Source organism: Rhinatrema bivittatum, chromosome 12, assembly GCF_901001135.1.
Source record: "Rhinatrema bivittatum chromosome 12, aRhiBiv1.1, whole genome shotgun sequence".
NCBI lineage: Eukaryota > Metazoa > Chordata > Amphibia > Gymnophiona > Rhinatrematidae > Rhinatrema > Rhinatrema bivittatum.
Genome location: NC_042626.1, coordinates 71838782 through 71859974, shown reverse-complemented (window position 1 = coordinate 71859974; position 21193 = coordinate 71838782). Strand labels below are relative to the sequence as shown.

At 53.6% G+C, this 21193-nt stretch overlaps 1 protein-coding gene across 1 annotated transcript in view; it reads right to left on the bottom strand.

Annotated features, from left to right (window-relative positions):
* TOP2A (DNA topoisomerase II alpha) overlaps nucleotides 1–21193 on the bottom strand; it is a 249024-nt gene that overhangs the window by 161443 nt on the left and 66388 nt on the right. The window contains exons 14-19 of the mRNA XM_029572748.1: nucleotides 18647–18757; nucleotides 17544–17649; nucleotides 16998–17107; nucleotides 16546–16638; nucleotides 10661–10775; nucleotides 10404–10525 (exon numbers count right to left, since the gene is read on the bottom strand). Coding sequence (XP_029428608.1) covers nucleotides 10404–10525; nucleotides 10661–10775; nucleotides 16546–16638; nucleotides 16998–17107; nucleotides 17544–17649; nucleotides 18647–18757 — 657 coding nt within the window. The remainder of the gene's footprint in view (nucleotides 1–10403; nucleotides 10526–10660; nucleotides 10776–16545; nucleotides 16639–16997; nucleotides 17108–17543; nucleotides 17650–18646; nucleotides 18758–21193) is intronic.

The following is a 21193-nucleotide window of genomic DNA, read 5'->3' as shown; positions in this document are numbered from 1 at the left end:
CAGGGCCACGAGTGATAACCCCTGTTGAAACTTGTCCATTCGCAACCACTGCAAAGTGGAATGCGCTACTGCCGTCAGGGGTAACGGGAGCTGGAACTGTTCGGAGACCGGGCTCCAGCGGGAGAGCAATGCCGACTGCAAGGGACGCATGTGCACAAAAGCCCATGGAGCCAATCAACTGTAGGTAGTCCCAGGCTGGTGACTGCATCTGTAGAAGAGCCTTGACCTGTCCTCGCAACTTGCGACAGCGGTCCAGGGAGAGGAAAACTCTGCCTTGCCGAGTGTCGAATAACGCTCCCAAAAATTCCAGAGATTGTGAGGGTTGGAGATGACTCTTGGTCGTATTGACCACCCAGCCGAGCGAGTGCAAGAGCTGTAGGACTCACCGAACCGCGGACCGGCACAGCTCCTCTGACTTAGCACGAATCAACCAATCGTCCAGGTACGGATGGACTAAGAGACCCTCCCGGCGCAAATGAGCCGCTACCACCACCAGAATCTTGGTGAAAGTTCGGGGAGCCGTCACGAGTCCGAACGGCAACGCTTGGAACTGTGCTTCCCCAGCACAAAGAATCGGAGAAATTTCTGATGCTCCTTCCGGATCCCGATGTGCAGATTTGCCTTCATGAGTTCCAGTGAAGCCAGGAACTCCCCCGGTCGAACTGACGCGACCACGGATCTCAGGGTCTCCATGCGAAAGCGTGGGTTCCAGAGACAACGATTGACCTCCTTCAGATCGAGAATGGGACGAGAAGAGCCTTCTTTCTTTGGCACGACGAAGTATATGGAGTAGTGTCCTCTTCGTTGTTCCAAGACGGGAACTGGGACGATAGCCCCCAGCTCCTCCAACTGGACCAACGTCTGATGAACCGCTTGCCTGCGCGTCCGCAAGGGGAGGAAAAACACCTCGGGTGAGGAAGGCAAGCAAATCTAAAGCGTAGCCGTGTTTTATCACTGAAAGTACCCACTGGTCTGTTGTGATTGTGGTCCAAGCCTCGTAAAAGAGGGACAGCCTTCCCCCTACCTTCGGGACCGAGGGATGGACCGGTCGGACATCATTGAGTCGACTTACCGCTCAGTGCGGAAAAGGAGGTGGCAGGCCTGCCGAAGCGTCTTCCACGAAAGGACTGAGGCTGCTGTCTATCTCCTCCCGAGCGAAAGGAAGGACAAGAGGTGCTAGGACGAGAGATCCGGGGCTTCCGGCTACTCCGGTATCAGGAACGAGAAGAGAAGGATCCCTTAGATCGCGCCCTGTCCTCCGGAAGCCGATATCCCTTATTCTCGCCCAGCAGCTGTATCATGTCATCCAGTTCCTTACCAAACAGCAGCCTGCCCTTGAAGGGGAGGGAGCCCAGACGAGACTTGGAGGCTCCGTCCGCCGACCAGTTCCTCAACCATAAGAGACATCTGGCCGAGACAGCGGACACCATGGAACGAGCCGAGGTTCTGAGGAGATCATGCAGAGCGTCCGCACTGTAGGCTACCACCGCCTCAAGACGCCCGGCCTGTCTGGCTTCTTCCTCGGAGAGGCCATCATTGGCTAGAAGCTGTTGGACCCAACGGAGTCCAGCCTGCAAGGCGAAGTTACTGCAGATCCCCGCACGGGCCCCCAGCGCCAAGACTTCAAAAATCTTCAACTGGATTTCCAACTTCCGATCCTGAAGATCCTTCAGCGTTGTGGTACCCGTGACAGGAATGGTCGTCCGTTTTGTCACCGCCGAAACAGCCGCGTCCACCTTCGGCACCCTCAGGACCTCGAGCGCTTCCTCCGGCAAGGGATAAAGTTTATCTATAGCCTTTGTGACCTTCAGGCCCAGATCTAGGGTATCCCATTCTCTAAAGAGCAGGTCCATGGAGGAAAAATGAAAGGAGAAGGTTGTGGGGGGGTCACTCAGGCCCAACAACACTGGATCCATGGACCCGAGTCGGGACTCCTCAGGAGGCGCCGCTATCCCCAATTCCCCCAATATGGTGGGAATGAGGGGACCTATCTCATCACGGCGGAAGAGGCGAATGACCCTCGGATCGTCTCCCTCGGAGTTCTGGCCCTGTCGCGCCGACCCTTGCGCGGGGGTACCATCTCCCTCTGCCCCTCTCGGGGGCGGAGATGGAGCCTCCTGATCCTCCAGGTCCTCTAAAGTGTCCGAAGCGTCCATGTCATCCCGGGGTGGGACGGCCCGCAGTGGTCGCTTAGCCTTAGAGGGGCCCGGTACGTCCCCCGTCTGTGGGCGCTGAGGGGGGTCCCCTGGGGCTCCGGCTGAGGGAGACGCCTCTTAAGGACCTTGCAGGCTTTAAAAGCCCTATACATGACAAGAATAAACTCCGAAGAAAACGAGGTGCAGGAGCCTTCTGAGTCTGTGTCAGTATCCTGGCTGGTCCCCCGCCCCGCGGGCGCCACTGGGGAAGCTGGTCTAGAGACTGGACGCTGCGGAGAAAGGGAGGGGGATGATTCCCTGGACCCCTCCCCGGTCGGCCCGGACACCGCGGGGGCCAGTGGCAAAATGGTGGGAGTTCCCACGCTCCTCCTAGCTGCCTTGGGAATCAGCGAGGATCGCGGTCCCACCACGATCGATCAGGACGTCTGCCACACCAACACTCCCCAAACTGCCCCCGATGGTCCCTCGCCCCCCAGGATGCAGGCTGAGCACAGCCCATCCCGGGAGAGGCGCGCGCTCTTGGACCCGCAGGCCGCGCCACGTGGCATGCCTGCCCCTGCTAGGATCGAAAAAACCTCGAAAACCCGCGAAAAAACGCTCGCTGAGAAGGGGGGAAAGGGAAGTAAAAATAAACGCTGCCTACAGAGTCGGAGAATCGCCGCGAAGAAGAAAATTTATTTTTTTTTTTTAAACTCACCGGCGCTGTCCCCCGACGAGTGCTGGATCGGTCCGGCTGGGGTGAATGAGCTGGGCTCCCCGGTATCACCCTGGCTGGGCTGTGGAAAGTGGGATCCTCAACCCCTAGCACCAGCAATCTGCTCTACCAGGAGGGATGGCCCTCTCAGGACCTGGCAGCCTCCTGGGAGCACTGACCATTTCTTCACCAACCTGAAAACTAGAACTTTTTTTTTTTTTTTTAACTTAATTGAATCAGCAAAGAAAACAGCAAGAACAAGAATCCTGCCTATCTAGCCTCTCAATTTCCTAGCCCTTTTTCTTTTAATATTTTTCTATCCAGGCTGTGAGCTATGCACCCATACCACCTGCTGGAAAAAGAAAATTATTATTTACCTGCTAATTTTCGTTCTTGTAGTACCATGGATCAGTCCAGACAGTGGGTTATGTCCCCAATCCAGCAGATGGAGTCAGCACAAGCTTTGAGGGGGCGTCACCCTATATAGCACTACCCCCTCTGCAGGAGTTCAGTATCGAGTATATCAAAGCCCGAGTAGAAAAACCGAACCCCTTAATGGATCAAGTAGAAAAGGAACCGGCAACGAAGCCGTGCAACCATAATAACTAGAACTGCAAAGATCCTACCAACGGGTAGGAAGCTTTATAAACACAGTAAGACAACCTACACAGTAAGACAACCTACACAGTAAGACAACCTGTGGGGAACTGCGAGAAGCAGTAAAAGCTGAAGACGTTAGAAAGGACAGCCACAGAAAAGGAGCCGAGCAGGCAGAGAACCCAGACGCGGTGGGCGTCTGGACTGATCCATGGTACTACAGGAACGAAAATTAGCAGGTAAATAATAATTTTCTTTTCCCTGTACGTACCTGGATCAGTCCAGACAGTGGGATGTACCCAAGCTTCCCTAAATCGGGTGGGGTCCTGCGAGGCCTGCTCGGAGAACCTGCTCGCCAAAATGCCCAGAGACTGGAGAGGCGAGAGGTAGGCGATAGAGCCTCAAGAACGTATGTAACGGTTTCCAGGTGGCTGCTCTACAGATTTCTTGAGAAGAGACCGAGCGAGCCTCCGCCCAGGAGGCCACCTGAGAACGCGTAGAGTGCGCGACAATGCCTGGTGAGGGAGACCGCCCCACCCCAATGTAGGAAGCCGCAATGCCAGCCTTCAGCCATCCGGCAATCGTCGTCTTGGAGGCCCGGGACCCCTTCTCGGGGCCAGACCAAAGGACGAAGAGATGGTCAGACGTCCAGAAATCATTCGTAGCTTCCAGATAGAGACGCAGAGTGTGCTTGACATCCAAGAGTCGTAGAGACTTCGGCTCGGAAGACGAGAAGGACGGCAGTTCCACCGTCTGATTCACATGAAACGCAGACACCACCTTCGGGAGAAATGATGGAACGGTGCGGAGGAAACTCCAAAATCGGAGAAACGCAGATAAGGTTCTCTACACGAGAGTGCCTACAGTTCCGATATGCGACGAGCAGAACAGATTGCCACCAGAAACACTGCCTTAAGGGTGAGATCCTTAAGCGTTGCACTCCTCAGTGGCTCGAACGGTGGTCCCGACAGGGAGCGAAGTACAAGGTTGAGACTCCAGGAGGGCCAAGGATCTCGCAACGGAGGCCGCAGATGTGTAACACCCTTGAGGAAACGAACAATGTCCGGGGGCTGCAGCAGAGAACCCCCATCGCGCAATAGCGAACCAAGGGCGGCCACCTGGACCCGTAGGGAATTATAGGCGAGCCCCTTGTCCACCCCCGCTTGTAGGAATTGAAGGATGTGAGGAACAGAAGCCTTAGTTGGTCCCGTGTTCTGGCTGGAACACCATGCCTCGAACACCTTCCAGACTCGAACATAGGCTACCGACGTCGACGTCTTTCGCGAACTCAACAGCGTGGATACTACCGCCTCCTGGTAGCCCCGGCGCCGGAGGCGGCGCCTCTCAAAAGCCAGGCCGCCAGACAGAAGAATTCTGCCTGCTCGAAAAATACCGGACCCTGATGCAAGAGCCGGGAGAGATGTCCTAGTCGTATGGGTCCATCGAGGACCAGCTGTAGCAGGTCCGCAAACCAGGGACGCCTGGGCCATTCTGGCGCGACGAAAACCACAGTCCCCTGATGAGCCTCTATTCTGCGGAGTGTTCTGCCCACCAGTGGCCACGATGGGAATGCGTAGAGAAGGAGATGGGGCGGCCACGGGAGCACTAGGGCATCGACTCCCTCCGCACCTCGCTCTCTCCGGCGACTGAAGAAATTGGGAGCCTTGGCGTTTTGCGCGGACGCCATCAGATCCAGGTGGGGGGTCCCCCACCGATGGACAAGCAGTTGCATCGCCTCATCGGATAGAGACCATTCCCCGGGATCCAGTAGTTGACGACCGAGGAAATCCACCTGGACATTGTCTACCCCTGCGATGTGCGAGGCCGCCAGGCGGACCAGATGCCGCTCTGCCCACTGCATCAACATCGCTGCCTCGAGCGCGACCTGCGAGTGCCTCCTTGTCGGTTGATATAGGCCACGGTGGTTGCGTTGTCCGATAATATCCTGGCCTCCCGGTGCCGAAGAAGTGGCAGGAAGTGTCGCAGAGCTAGTCTGACCGCTCTGGTCTCCAGACGATTGATGGACCATTTCGACTCCTCCTCGGACCACGTCCCCTGCGTGGAGCTGCGGTCGCACACGGCTCCCCAGCCGCCGAGACTGGCGTCGGTGGTAACTACCACCCAATTTGGGAGATCGAGGGACTCGCCGCGAGCCAGATTCGCCGGATCCAACCACCAGCTCAGACTGTTCCTGGCTGCTTGCGGCAGAGGGGGAATCACCTGGTAGTCCTGCGAGAGCGGTTTCCAACAGGAGAGAAGAGCTCTCTGTAGAGGTAGGAGGCGCGCAAACGCCCAAGGGACCATGTCGATGGTGGAGCCCATCACCCCCAGGAGCTGAGACGGGTGTCGAAGGTCGCCCCCAAACAATCCAAGCGCTGCGAGGGCACGAGGGAGCTCTTGGAGAAATTCTCCACCCATCCCAGGGACTGCAGGAACTGTACTACCCTGGCCACCGCTGCCTGTCCGTGGTGGAAAGACTTCGCTCGAACGAGCCAATCGTCCAGATAAGGATGGACTAGAATGCCCTCCTTCCGAAGGGCAGCCGCCACCACTACCATGATCTTGGTAAAAGTGCGCGGAGCCGTCGCCAACCCGAACGGGAGGGCTATGAAATGGAAATGCTGGTCCAGAATCTTGAACCTGAGAGGACGCTGATGTTCCCGGTGGACGGGAATGTGCAGGTAGGCCTCCGTCAGATCCAAGGAGGCTAGGAACTCCCCCCGATGCACCACCGCGATCACAGACCGCAGCGTTTCCATGAGGAACCGGACCACCCGGAGGGACTTGTTGACTTCCTTGAGATCCAGGATGGGCCGGTAGGAACCGTCCTTCTTTGGCACCACAAAGTAAATTGAATAATGGCCCAAGTCCACCTCTCTGAAGGGCACGGGCACAATAGCGCCTATCTCCTGACGCCTGTCCAGCGTTAACTGCACCGCCCATCGCTTGGAACCCGATCCGCAGGGGGAGAAGATGAACCGTCCCTGCGGAGCGCGGACAAACTCCAAAGCGTAGCCGCGTCCTATGGTGTCCAGGACCCACTGGTATGAGGCGATGTGCGCCCACTCCTTGTAGAACAACGCCAGCCGACCCCCACTTCTGGGAACGGCGGAGTGGGCGAGCCTGACAACATTGTGAGGACTTGGGAGAGGGATGTCCCGTCCCGGTGGTGGAGCGGGCGGTCCGGCGCCCGCGAAAGGAGAGCGACCAGGGCTGAGACCTGGGGGCAGAGGGCCTGGAGCCCGCCGGTCTGTAGTTCCTGTAGCGTCGTTGAGCCCTGGCTCTGGTCCGGGACGAAGAAAACGCCCTAGAAGGCTGGTATCTGTCCTCTGGCAGACGATGAACCGCATTTCCCCCCAGGGACTTGATGATCTGATCCAAATCCACCCCGAAGAGGAACTTACCCCTGACAGGCAGGGAGCCCAGACTTGACTTGGAGGACGTATCCGCCGCCCAGTTGCGAAGCCACAGCAAACATCTGGCCGCTACCACCGAAACCATGGAACGTGCCAGCACCCGAAACAGGTCGTACGAGGCATCCGCCCCGTACGACACCGCTGCTTCCAGCCTATCTGCCGGGGCGGCCCCGTACGACACCGCTGCTTCCAGCCTATCCGCCGGGGCGGCCTCCTCGGGAGGAAGGGCCTGGGAAGTGAGGAGTTGCTGCACCCAGAGGAGGCTTGCCCGCTGGGCAAGGGAACTGCACATCACTGCTCGCATACCCAGCGCGGAGACCTCGAAGACCCTTTTGAGGAAAACTTCCAACTTGCGATCTTGCGTATCCCGCAGGGCCGCGCCTCCCGTCACTGGGATAGTCGTCCTCTTCGCGACCGCCGACACCGCGGAGTCCACCCTTAGTACCTTAATGAGATCCAGGAAACTTCCGGCAGTGGATACAACCTTGTCATGGGCCGTCCGACCTTCAAGGAAGCCTCCAGAGGGTCCCATTCCCTAGTGAGAAGCTGGAGGAAAGATTCGTGGATGGGAAAGCCCGGGCCCTCGGCCGAAGAGCCGCCAGGACCGGATCCCCCTTCTTTGACGAGGTGACGACCGCAGGCGCTACAGGCGCGGGCGGATCCGGCGGCGGACCCAGATCCAGCTCCTGGATAATCAGCGGGATAAGGTCGTCTAGCTCTTCCCTCTGGAAGAGGCGCAGCATGCGCGGATCATTCCCCTCCGGCGTGGAGTCCGCCTCGTCCATGGCCGTAACATCAGGGTCAGAAGTCGCCGGGCCTGGCGCCGCTCCCCGGAGGGGGGGGGGGGGGGGGGGGGGAGGGGTCGGGCCCGGACGGGGGGGTGGGGGCCCCCACGCCCGCCAAGACGGGGGGGGCCTGAGAAGCAGTCGCCATCCGAGGAACCGTAGCCGGGGGAGGCCCCGCAGGTGCGTCCAGCCCCTGCAAATATGCCGTATGCATAAGCAGAATAAATTCCGGGGAAAACCCCGGCCTGCCCAAGGGGGCTCCGGACGAAGGAGAGGCCGTGGTACCCTGCCCCGGCGGACCCGGTTCCGGTACCAGGGTCGGTGGAGAAGCCGCAACCGCATCCCTATCCTCCAGCGCTCCCTGAGTCCCCTCAGGGCGCTGTGTGTGCAAGATGGCCGCCGTTCCCGCCAGGAATGGGGGAGGGGCCGGCCCACGCTGCCCGAGCAAACTGGAAAGGAAGGCAAAATCGGCGAGGGACTGCGAGGTGCCCTCCCCCCGGGAAGGCACCGAACGTCCCCGCAGGCTGAGCAGCGCGACGGCCGCAGCATCGGGAGCTCGTGGCAGAAGAAACGGCAGCGAAGAACAGCCTCAATTAAAGCCTTAAGCCTCGGGGGGGCCGCGAGAGAGCGAAAAACGGCGCCGCGGGGGGGCCCGGTCGGCCTGCACTGCCTGCCGGATGAAGCTCCAAGTGCCGCGGGGTGGCCCTCCTGGCCGCACAACCCACCGAAAACGTCCTCCCTGCCTGCCACAGCAGCCCCTGAGGAGCTGCAAAATGGCCGCCAGCAAGAAATTCAGCGCGGAGAGGCCGGCTCCACCGGCATCCGCGAGGCACCGGAGGTTGGAGAGCTGCAAAGGAAAAGAAACACAGCAAAACCAAAACTTACCCCGTCCAAAACGCAGCACAGGCAAGAGAGAGGACACAGAGGGTAAGAGAAAAACAGCTCCCCAAAAGAGAAACTTTTTCAGTCTTTTTTTTTTTTTTTTAAATACAACAACTTGATCCAAAACAAGACAAGTAGGCAGAGGCCAAAGCGAAAATCAGAAAGAAAAACACAGGGAAACACCTATAGTAATGGGAGAATCCCAGGATACCCTACTCGCATCTGCTGGAGTCAGAAGATACTGAACTCCTGCAGAGGGGGTAGTGCTATATAGGGTGACGCCCCCTCAAAGCTTGTGCTGACTCCATCTGCTGGATTGGGGACATAACCCACTGTCTGGACTGATCCAGGTACGTACAGGTAACAGAGAAATACTGACAAGCTGTGGGTGGCACCCTGGTATATATAGCGGAGCTTGTCAAGTTTTGCTCTGTTTCCACCTGCTGGTGCGGAGGCATAACCCAGGAGTCTGGACTGATCCGCTACGTACAGGGAACTTGCTGTGCGGAAAAAGAGACTGAAGAGAGACTCCCCTGTGGCCCCAGGGTTAGTGGCATGCTGGGCATGCTCAGTGTGCCAGTCAAAAGTATTCCGTGACAGGCCTCCATCTGATGATGTCACCCATACGTGAGGACTACCATCCTGCTTGTCCTGGAAGAATAAAATGATCATCAGAGGTTGTCCCCTAAAATAGAAGTCTGCTGTCCAAAGCAGTCAGCAGCTCATAAGGTGACATTACAAACTCACATCCCGAAGCAGAGAAACTGTCAAAGGCTCAATCCTATCATCAGCCTCTGTTTACCTTCCACCATGCACCTCAATGCCAGTCTATAGCAGGAGCTCCCCCTCTACAGTATCTGATTTCTGGGTATTTAATAGAGATGGGAATAGAGTGCCGGAATCGGTTCCGGTTTTGGTATCGTGGACCCACGGGAAATTTTGTTTCCCGCAGTCCGGACGTTTTTTTTTTCGGCTGCCCCGAGACGGAAAAACCCCCCCACCCCAACCCTTTAGATCTAATTATTTACAATCCCGACCCCCCCAAAACTTGCCTAAAGTCCCTGGTGATCCAACAGGGGGTCCTGGGAGCGATCTCCCCTTCTCGGGCCATCGGCTGCCAGTAAACAAAATGGCACCGTGGCCCATTGCCCTTACCATGTGACAGGGGCTATTGGTGCTATTGGCCGGCCCCCTGTCACATGGTAGGAGCAATGGATGGCCGGCACCATCTTAAAAAATGGCACGGAACATCCACTGCTCCTACCATGTGTAGGGGCTGACCAATGGCACAGATAGCCCCTGTCACATGGTAAGGGCAAAGGGCCATTGGCGCCATTTTGTTTATTGGCAGCCGACTGCCCAAGAGGGGAAGATTGCTCCCGGGACCCCAGGCAAGTTTTTTTTTTTTGGGGGGGGGGGGGGGGGGGGGGGGAGGAAGAGATTGTAATAATTAGATCTAAAGGGTCGGGGTGGGTTTGGGGTTTTTTTCTGTGTGCCCTTTCTACCCCCCCCCCCCCCCCAAAATGATAAAACCACACAAAATTTTTGAGGGGTTTTCCTATCATTTTCAGGGACCCCCAATACATGACAGATTAGAAAATATCATACGATATTTTCATCCATCAAAAAAACGATGCACATCCCTAGTATTTAAACCACTCCGGTCTTCACCTTGCAGGTAAAATTCAAAGCTCATGCCATTAAAATTATGGTGGTGTCTACTAAATTCCAGGTTAAAGAACTTAATCCAGGCCTAGCTTCCACCACATCCCATGCTGACCTTTACCACGTATCCACTGCACCAGACAGGACACAAAGAAGAGGGCTGCAACACCAGCACTAAAGAAAGGACCCATGATCTATAGGTACTCACCTCACCGTGGTGATAAGCTGACATCTCAGCAACAGAACCAGCAAGCTGGGCAACCTTCACCTCCCGCTTGTCTGCTCTTCTGAAACAGGTGTATAGAACTTTCCTCTGACCTGGTTTCATGCCTGGTACCAGAAAGGGGAAAGGAGAAGTTTTCATGAACACTGCGCTCTAAAAGAGTATTGCTTTGCAGGAGGCTCAATCCTCCTGGAGTTGCCGAGCGAAGGTAGTGAATAACTTTCCACCTCAGAGGGACTTACCATCAGCCAGCGATGGGATAGAACGTTCATTGTCGGAATTTGAGAACAGAATCAGCTCCTTGTTGATAAAATCATTGAAGGTAAGATTTTTTGTGGCTTTTCCATATAGATATTCCTACAGGAGGCAAGAAACTGTTTATTATAATGTTCAACTTTGTTCCCCCTATAGCTGAGTTCTGTTAAACTGAATGCTTCACCTTCACCATATCCCCCCTCTCAGTGCCGAGTCCCTCTTATCCAAAGGGTACTGGGCTCTGGAGCCTTAGCCCGCCCACTAAAGACATCAGATGTAGAAGGTTTTAGCAAACTGGTGTCCTATGATGCCAAGGACATTGAGAAAGGAAAATTGGTTCTTACCTGATAATTTTCATTCCTGTAGTACCACGGATCAGTCCAGACTACTGGGTTTTGCCTCCCTTCCAGCAGATGGAGACAGAGAAAAACTTGTAGAGCACCCCCTATTATCCTGGTGTGCATCTTCTCAGTATAAACAGTCCCAAAGCAGAAAAAAAACTATCAAACATTGCAGATCAAGCAAAAGACAAAACAGGTTATTGTGGAAATAAGCACAAAAACTGGCTAATGAGAAAGCCAAATGTAGAATAAGAGAAACCTGTAGTCTTCTGATTTTTTCAGCAAAAAAGAATCAGAGCGGACTCTCAAGCAAAAACTGAGTGATAAACCCCTGTAAAGGGAGGGTGTCTGGACTGATCTGTGGTACTACAGGAACGAAAAATTAGCAAGTAAGAACCAAATTTTCCTTTCCCTGTACGTACCCGATCAGTCCAGACTGCTGGGATGTACCAAAGCTTCCCTATGCAGGGTGGGACATTGAAAGTCCCGCTTGAATAACACCGCTGCCAAAGCTGTTGATGTCTGGAGCCTGGACGTCTAAACGGTAGTGATGAGCAAAATCGTGTAACGTCTTCCAGGTCGCCGCCCTGCATATTTCCTGCGGCAAAACCAACTGACAGTCCATGAAGCAGCCCGAGAATGCAGAGAGTACACCTTCAACCCCTCAGGGATAGGCCGGCCACGACAAATGAAAGATGAAATAGCCTCTTTCAACCATCGGGCAATAGTTGCCTTCGACACGTGTTGCCCCTTTTTTGCGCCATTCCACAAGACGAACAAATGATCTGAAACACGGAAAGAATTTATTTCCAGATAGTGCAAGAGAACCCTTCGGACATCCAAACGCTTCAACTCCCTAGCGTGTGGTGTTTCTGAATCGATGTGAGAAAATGCAGGAAGTTCTACAGACTGATTCAAATGAAAGGATGAGACCACATTTGGTAAAAAGGATGGAACCGTCCTAAGAGAAATCACAGAATCAGAAATACGCAAAAAAGGCTCCCTGCAAGAAAGGGCTTGAAGTTCGGACACCCTGTGAGTTGAGCAAATAGCCACCAGAAACACAATCTACAGTATGAGGTCCTTCAAGGTAGCCCGCTTTAGAGGTTCAAAAGGGGCTTCACAGAAGACCCTGAGTACCAAATTAAGGGTCCAGGATGGACAGACCCGGACGGACTGGAGGATTCAAATGCTTCGCCACCCTAAGAAAGCGGATGACATCCGGATGCGACGTCAGAGACAGGCCATGAACCTTGCCTAGAAGACAGCCCAAGGAAATTAAAGGACAACCCTTTGGCTAAGCCCTTCTGTAAGAATGCCAGAACCTGTGCCACCGAAGACAGATGGGGAAGAACGCCCTGCTCCGTGCACCATGATTCCAACACCTTCCATACCCTAACATAAATCAATGAGGTAGAAGGCTTTCGTGCTTGTAGATGGGTAGTGATCACATCCTCCTGATAACCCCTCTTTCTTAACTGCCTCCTTTCCAAAGCCAGGCCGCTAGACAAAAGCAATCCATCTGATCGAAAAATAGAGGGCCCAAACGCAGTAAATTGGGAAGATGACCTAACTTCAGGGGACAGTCCACCACGAGATTGACTAGGTCGGCGAATCACGGGCACAGAGGCCACTCCGGAGCTACCAGAATTATGTTCCCTGGGTGGACCTCTATTCGGCAAAGGATCTTGCCTACCAAGGGCCACGGAGGGAAGGCTTAGAGGAGTACCGTGGATGGCCACGGAAGCACCAATGTGTCAACTCCTTCCGCTCCGTGTTCCCTTCTGTGACTGAAAAATCGAGGGGCCTTGGCATTCCTTTGATTTGCCATCAAATCCAGATGGGGAAGACCCCATTTGCGAACGAGGTCCATCACTTTGGAGAGTTCTCACTCTTCGGGATTGATCCTCTGCCAACTCAGATAATCCGCCTGCATGTTGTCTGTGCCCGTGATGTGCAATGCCGCCAGAAAGGCGAGATGCTTTTCCGCCCAGTCCATGAGTTGCTCCACTTCGGTGGCCACCGGCTGACTCTTGGTACCACCCTTATGGTTGATGTAGGCCACAGTCGTTGCATTGTCGGACAGGACTTGGACAGCCCGATTGCGCACCATTGGTACAAACAGTTGTAGCGCCAAACGAACTGCTCTTGTTTCCAGGTGATTGATGGACCAGCTCGCCTCCTCCGAGGACCATTGCCCTTGGACTGCTCGTGACTGGCAGACTGCTCCTCAACCGGAGAAACTGGCATCCATGGTCACTACCACCCACTGAGGAACCTCGAGGTGTACTCCGTGCTCTGGAATCAGCCACCAGCCAAGACTGGATCTGGCAGACAGAGTGGTAATGGGACCTGAAACTCCTCAGACTTTAGATCCCAATGGGAGAGTAATGCTCTCTGTAATGGTCTCATTTGAGCAAACACCCATGGGACTAATTCCAGGGTGGAAGCCATGGAACAGAGAACCTGTAAATAGTCCCAGACTTGGGGAGAGGAAGAGACAAAAGACGCTGGACCTGCTGCATCAGTTTGGAGATCCATTCCACCTGAAGGAACACTCCCCACACGAGTGTCAAACCTGGCTCCCAAGAAGTCCAGTACCTGAGACAGGAGAAGGTTGCTCTTGGCCTGATTGACGACCCAACCCAGGGATTCCAGGAGATTCACGACCCTGGTGACCGCTGCCTCACAAAGGACTTTTGACTTTGCTCGAATTAGCCAATCATCCAGATATGGGTGAACCAGCACACCTTCCCTCCGAAGAACTGCAGACACGACCATTACCCTTACCGTCACCAGACCGAACGGCAGAGCACAAAATTGAAAATGTCTGCCAAGGATTTTGAACCAAAGGAACTTTTGGAGATCCCTGCAAATGGCTATGTGTAAATATGCTTCCGTCAAGTCCGGGGAAGCCAAGAACTCATACCACTGCAATGACGAAATGCAGGGTCTCCATCCGGAAATGTGGAACCTTGAGGGCTCTGTTCACCTTCTTCAGTTCTAAGATCGGCCGGAAGGACCCCTCCCTTTTTTTGGGACGATGAAATAGATGGAGTAGCAGCCCCTTGCCCACTCTGCCTGGGGAAAGGGGATTATAGCCCCCAGACAGATCAACCGGTCAAGGGTCTGTCGAACACTGTGTGCTTTCATGCGAGATCCGCAAGGGGAAACTAGAAAGAGATCTCGAAGAGGCTGAGAAAATTCCAACACGTAGCCGCGCTTTATGATATTTAGAACCCACTGGTCAGATGTTATCTTGACCCATTCCTCGTAGAAATCAGACAGCCGTCCTCCCACCCGGGGAACCAAGGAATGGGCCGACTGCATCTCATTGAGTGGACTTGGCTCCAAGTGGCATGGAACTGGCACCGTTGTGAGCGGGTCTCCGGCCACGAAAGGAATGAGACCAGGATTGCGACCTACCCAGGGACTGTCTGAGCCAAAACCAACGTCCTGCTCTGCCGGAACCTACGATGCACTCGAAAACGGGAGCGGGCCTGGGAGAAGCCTCTCGAAGTTTTAGGCTTGTCCTCCGGAAGCCTGTGAACCCTGTTCTTCCCCCACCCCAATGACTTGATTAACTGCTCCAAGTCTTTCCCAAAGAGAAACATCCCCTTAAAGGGTAAAGCACTCAACTGGGCCTTGGAGGAGACATCGGCCGACCAGTTGCATAGCCATAGGAGCCTCCTGGCTGAGACTGCCAACGCCATGGTTTTGGAGGACGTACGGAAGTCATAAGGCATCCACCCCATACGCTACCACTGCCTCCAAGCGCTCCACCTGAGCTGAATCCTGAGGCAGGAGGTCCTGGGAAGTCAACCTCTACTGGACCCAGCAGAGGCTCGCCCGGAGCATGAAACTACTGCAAACGGCCACACAGATACCCAGAGTCAAAACTTCAAAAATTATTTTTAGAAGAACCTCAAGTTTCCTATCTTGGAGGTCCTTAAGGGCTCCTGCTCCGGCCACTGGGATCGTGGTCCTCTTCGTGACTGCTGACACGGAGGCATCCACCTTGAGAAACCTCAGAATCTCCAAGACCTCTTCGGGTAATGGATACAATTTGTCCATCGCCCTTCCAACTCTGAGGCCTGCCTCCGGAACATCCCACTCCCTGGTCATTAACTGTTGAAGCATGGGATGAAGAAGAAATGTCTTGGATGGGCCTCGTAACCCCACGAAGACCGGATCTACCGAATCCTGGGGAAGGACTTCTTGAGGACGATCCACACCGAGCTCTGCCAAGACCCATGGAATAAGCAAGTCCAACTCCTCCCGATGACCCGCTTGAGGTCTAGAATCGGACGAACCACCTTAGGATCATTGTCCTCAACGGCGCCGCCTTGCCCAGGTCTTCATCTGGGTCCACCCCCGGGAGGGGGCCTGATAGTGCATCTGAAGGACCAGTGCCCACAGCGGCCGGGATGGGAGCCACGTCCCCAGGAAGAGCCCCGAATCTTCTTGACCCGGAGTGATCCCTGGGACTCCTGAGAGCTGGGAACCTTCCTTGGGGCCCTTAAGGGCTCCCCTGCAGACAGACCCCACTGTTTGTTCAGGGTAGCCAGGAACACTTTGTGCATTAAAAGCACAAAGTCCAAGGAAAAAGAATTGGGACTGCCCCCCTCCCACACCAGGGGATCGGGCCAGTCATTCAAAACATCCAGGGACAGATCCTGAATGTCCTCAGGTCTGCCAGGGACTGGTGACAGATTGGGCGGGAGATCTCCTCCCCCCGACACTCTTTGCTACAAATGTTTCCAAAATGGTCACCGTTCCCGCGCTCCCTGACTGGCTGCACGCTTGATAGCCTGGCGGGGCTTAGGCAGCCGCCAGGAAGGCATCGCAGAAAGAGCCCGGATCAGGAGAGTTGCGAAGCGGACTCCCCGCAAGCCACATATCCAGCCGGAGAAAGAAAATGTGCGCCCAGGCAGACCGAACGCTCCCGCAAGTAAATGCCACTGCAGCCACCCAAAAAAACCTGCCCTGTCCACCCCAGGACCATCCAATTGTTCCCCTTCTGCTCCTTGTTTTTGTTGGGGTTTTTTTGTTTTTAAACACACGCAGCCGGAGCAGCAAACCAAAAAAAGACTGACACCCCCCCCCCCAATCGGACTGGGACTGAGAGGGGGAGGGACCAGACTACCGGTAATCCCCCCTGTTGCCTTACCATCCAGGAGCCCCGCGATGTCACCAACCCCAGCTCCTCAAACCCTACGACCAGGAGGGATGGCCCCACTGGGACCTGCCTACCCCCTGGGAAGTCGCTCCTGTTGTCTTGCTTGATCTGCTAAACTTTTTTTTTATGAGAGATTTGCCAACACCTCAAGAAAAGGTGAAGACCACAGGTTGTGCACCACCTCCATCTGCTGGAGACAGAGAAATACTGAGATGCAGCAGGTAACACCAGGATAATAGGGGGTGCTCTACAAGTTTTTTTCTTTCTCCATCTGCTGGAAGGGAGGAAAAACCCAGCAATCTGGACTGATCGGGTACAAACAGGGAACAGAAACTGCCCTGGGAGGGCTCACCTCTGGCAGGCCATGCAGTCTCCTCTGCCTTCGGTCTTCCATGAAATGAGTCAGCCATTCTTTCCGATCATCAACCTTCTTTTTACTAAAGGCCTGGAAGATTACAGAGAGAAGGATCCTTTATTAGCATCATTAGGAAAGGTCAGAGCTAGACAGTCTGACACAATCAAACCTTGCAACATGTAAAGAATGCATGTTCTTCACCTGCTCCATAGAGATCCTGACCCAGGACAACTGGACATGCTTGCACTTTCTAAGCAGCTTTGACTCTATCCCCATCATAAATAACCCCAAACTCCCAACTGAATCAATGTAAAGGCACCTCAGAAATGTGGGCTCCTAATGCTGGGGATAAACGAGGAGGGTGCAGGAGTCGTAAGTCACTCCTGTGTAAGAGGCACAGAAAGTCACAGCATTAAGTCCATCTTGGGTGAAGGAGAAATGGCAGTTACCAGGCAGATCGCAGCATCATCAGCGGGGCCGGAGTACATGAAAGGGATCCGGTGTCTTTTCATGTCGGCAAAGTATTCCTTCGCTTCTTTTGAGGTGCTGGTGCCCAGACCTATGGGAAGGACAGGACACAAAGCTGCCGTTACTGCTCTGAGGCAGCGAGAAGCACCCAGATATATTCCTGGTGATAACATGTATGAGGCGCGCCACAGAACTGTTCTAGTTACCAGGTTAGCTAGAGGCATTTGCAGTTTAAAGATACGCAGCGGTAACTAATGGGGAGGACAGACACTGGGTGTGATTCCTTATCTTTTGCACCTGACAGGTTCCTCCATAGTGTGGCCCCACTGTCCTTATTCTACAAGCTGCATCACTGTTATTGGCAGGAGCGGCAGGTGCAGGGAAAGGCCCTCCTGCGATGGATGTCTTGCTAAGTTACCCACAGCATCCCATGTAAGAGAACCCGTCACTCATTCCCAGGCAAAGAGGTGGCAAGCAGCTCTTACCTGGGCATGCTGGAGCACTACCACACAGGGTTCAGAACAAACCTTTGTAGTACTTGATTCTCCAGGTTTTGTGGTTGTCTGTGCTATTCTTCCATTCTTCAAATTCTGGGATACTATAGAAGGCGAGTTCCTGTTTGCTTTTGGAAACCTAAAAAGGCAGGACAGAAAATAAAAACCTGTAAGAACTGGGCAGCAGAAAGCAGTTGCAGCAATTTCTTATAAACAGAAGAGACTGTGGTCAAATCGCCTAATGTAAATCCCATCACCATTCGAATCTGCAATGCCAGGTTGGGCTAATGAGATGGCCTCACCCAGAAGGGGGAAGAGAGATACCAAGCAGGCTCACAGATGCACCTGTCAAGTCTACACAGTGAAAATATCGTATGAAATTACTTTGAAAAAAATTGCAAATATAGAATCTAGCACAGAGTTAGTTAGGTTTCTGGCTGGTGATCTAGGATTACAGTTCATTTTCCTCAGTCGGAAACAAAGAACACACCATGCATATCCATGGCATGGTACAAAACTGCTGGTATCACTGAAGATGCAGAAACAACATCGTGCAAAACGCACAGAGGTAGATCTTAAATAAGTATGCGCGCGCATACTTTTGTTCGCGCAATCGGCACGAACAAAAGTACACTGGATTTTATAAGATATGCGCGTAGCCGTGCGTATCTTATAAAATCCGGGGTCGACGCACACATGGCTGCGCAAAATCGGCAGCCTGCCTCCGTTCCCTCCAAGGCCGCTCCGAAATCGGAGCGGCCTCGGAGGGAACTTTCCTTCCACGTCCCCCCACCTTCCCCTATCTAACCCACCCCCCCAGCCCTACCTAAATCCCCCCCTACCTTTGTTGTGCAAGTTACGCCTGCTTGAAGCACAGGCCACAGTGCCGGGGGACTCGGGACCGCCCTCCCGGCCCACCCCCGAACCTGCCCCAGACCACCCCCTGACACACCCCCTCCCGCCCCTTTTACGAAGCCACGAGACTTACGCACGTCCTGGGGTTTTGTGCGCACCGGGGGCCTATGCAAAATATGCACGCCAGTGCCCTGCGCGCGTAAATCCGGCACAGGGCTTTTAAAATCTAGTCCACAGGGTTCACAGGAAAGGGAAGCCTAGAAACATTTCAAGCTGTTCACCTTAATGATGGGAGTGATGAATTCCTCCAGGAAGCTGTGTCTCAGGAGAGAAGGCCAGTTGTGGTGGATGAAATTAATCAGCAAGCCTTTGATGTGGGAGCCATCTTGATCCTAAAACCAGAAGGAAAAACTTTTATCTTAATTTTCTTTCCATGAGTCCTGTTATAACTCATCCAGGTGATTTATGTCCCCCTACCAGCAGATGGAGACAGAGCACACTGATTTCCACTGTGACATCATTGCCACTACATGTAGGTGGTGCAGCACTGTGAGAAATCAGTTTCCCATGACAAAGCCCTGAAATACACTAAAACAGAGAGAAAAACATACCAACTAAATTCTGGAGAGATATCCCCTCATCTGAAAAAGACCCATGCAAAACAATAGCGAGAACATTGAAGCAGAGGGGAAAGAAATACACAGAGCAAAACAGCACTGAATGCTGAAGGGATCGCCCAACTTCCCAGGGAGGGTCTATGACTGGTGTAACGGGTAAAAATTTCTTCTTCCATATCATCTTGCGATATCAGCCCAGCTGAATCCATACAGGCAGAAAGTACTAAAGCCCCACTAATTCAGGAGGGAGGAAGTAAGGGTTACCTTGAGTACCGGCGCCACAAAGCCAAGTCCTCTTTGGTGAAGACATCCAACTTGCAATGCTTAAAGAACAAATGTAAAGACGACCAGGTAGCCACCCTACAAACAGCCAGTGACGAAACTGCCATTGCCTCTGCCCAAGACAACAACCGAGCCCTGGTAAAGCGAGCACGGATAATATCAGGAACCCACCAGCCCTGAAGCAAGTACACAGAAGAAATAGTCCTTGATCCTTTGGAGATCACCACACGAACAACCTGTCCAAAAAGAATTAGAGATAGGAAAATTGCTTCTTACCTGCTAATTTTCATTCCTGTAATACCACAGATCAGTGGGTTATGCACTCCCATCAACAGATGGAGGCAGAGAACAAAACTTTGAGGCACCTGCAGCTCCTCAGTATTTATCCATACCCAAGCCAAGAAACAGACAAAAAATCATTTAACTCCCCCAAAAAGGGCAAACATGAAAGAAATACCCTCAAGGGCCAAAACAAAAAAGATCTCAAACCTGAAAACCCCAGGTCCGAACCACAGATCCTATCACAGAACTGGCATAAAAAATTCTGATAGATTTCCTATGTACAGCGGCTAAAGTCCAGGTAAATCAGTCTTTCGGCAGTAGCACCTGGGTGGGTCCCTGGACTGATCTGTGTTATTACAGGAATGAAAATTAGCAATTAAGAACCAATTTTCCTTTCCTGTACATATCCAGATCAGTCCAGACCAGTGGGATGTACCAAAGCCACATTACACCGGGCAGGAACCCGAAATACCTGCTCGCAGAACACTTTCTCCAAGAAGTGCTTGGTCCAGAGCCCTGACATCCAGATGGAAATGTCTTGTAAAGGTATGCAGGGAGGACCAGACTGCGGCCCTACAAATCTCTGCAGGAGACAACTCCTCGTCGAGTGAGCTTTCAATCCGGCTGGAATGGATCGCCCCTTGCTGATGTAGGCCAAGCAAACCATTTCCTTCAGCCAGCGAGCCAAGGAGGCCTTAGATGCCTTCTCACCCTTCTTCCGACCCCCAAAACAAAAAGGTGGTCCAACTTCCGAAAGGAGTTCGTGACCTTCAAAAAATGAAGGAGAATCCAGCAAACATCGAGAAGATGCAAATCTCTTCCCGAAGCCGAGTCACGAGACAATTTGGAAAAACCAGGCAACTCCACAGTCTGATTAACATGGAAGGCAGACACCACTTTCGGCAAAAAGGAGGGCACAATTGTGCCCTATCCGCCGAAATGCGCAGGAAAGGATTCTCTACAGGACAGGGCCTGCAATTCTGAAATACGTCTAGCGGAGAAAATGGCCACCAAAAACACCGCCTTCTAGGTATGCAGGGAGGACCAGACTGAAGCCCTACAAATCTCTTCAGGCGACAACTGACACTCCACCCAAGAAGCCGCTTGCGCCCTCATCGAATGAGCTTTCAATCCGGCTAGATCGGATCACCCCTTGCCAATGTAGGCCAAGCAAATAGTTTCCTTCAGCCAGCAAGCCAAGGAGGCCTTGGATGCCTTCTCACCCTTCTTCGGGACCCCAAACAAAACAAAAAGGTGGTCAGACTTCAAAAGGCGTTAGTGACCCTCAAATAAAGGAGAATCCAGCGAACATTGAGAAGATGAAGATCTCTTCCCGAAGCAGAGTCGTGAGACCATTCGGGAAAACTAGGCAACTCCACGGTCGGATTAACACGGAAGACAGACCACCACTTCTGGCAAAAAGGAGGGCACCGTACGCAGGGACACTATCCGCCGAAATGCGCTGGAAGGGATCCCTACAGGACAGGGCCTGCAATTCTGAAATATACCTAGTGGAGCAAATGGCTACCAAAAACAGTCTTCAAAGTGAGGTCCTTCAGAGAGGTATGCCCCAGAGGCTGAAGGGGGGAGGGGAAATCACAGAGCGCCCGTAGGACTAGGTTGAGATTCCATTCTGGCCACGTCTTC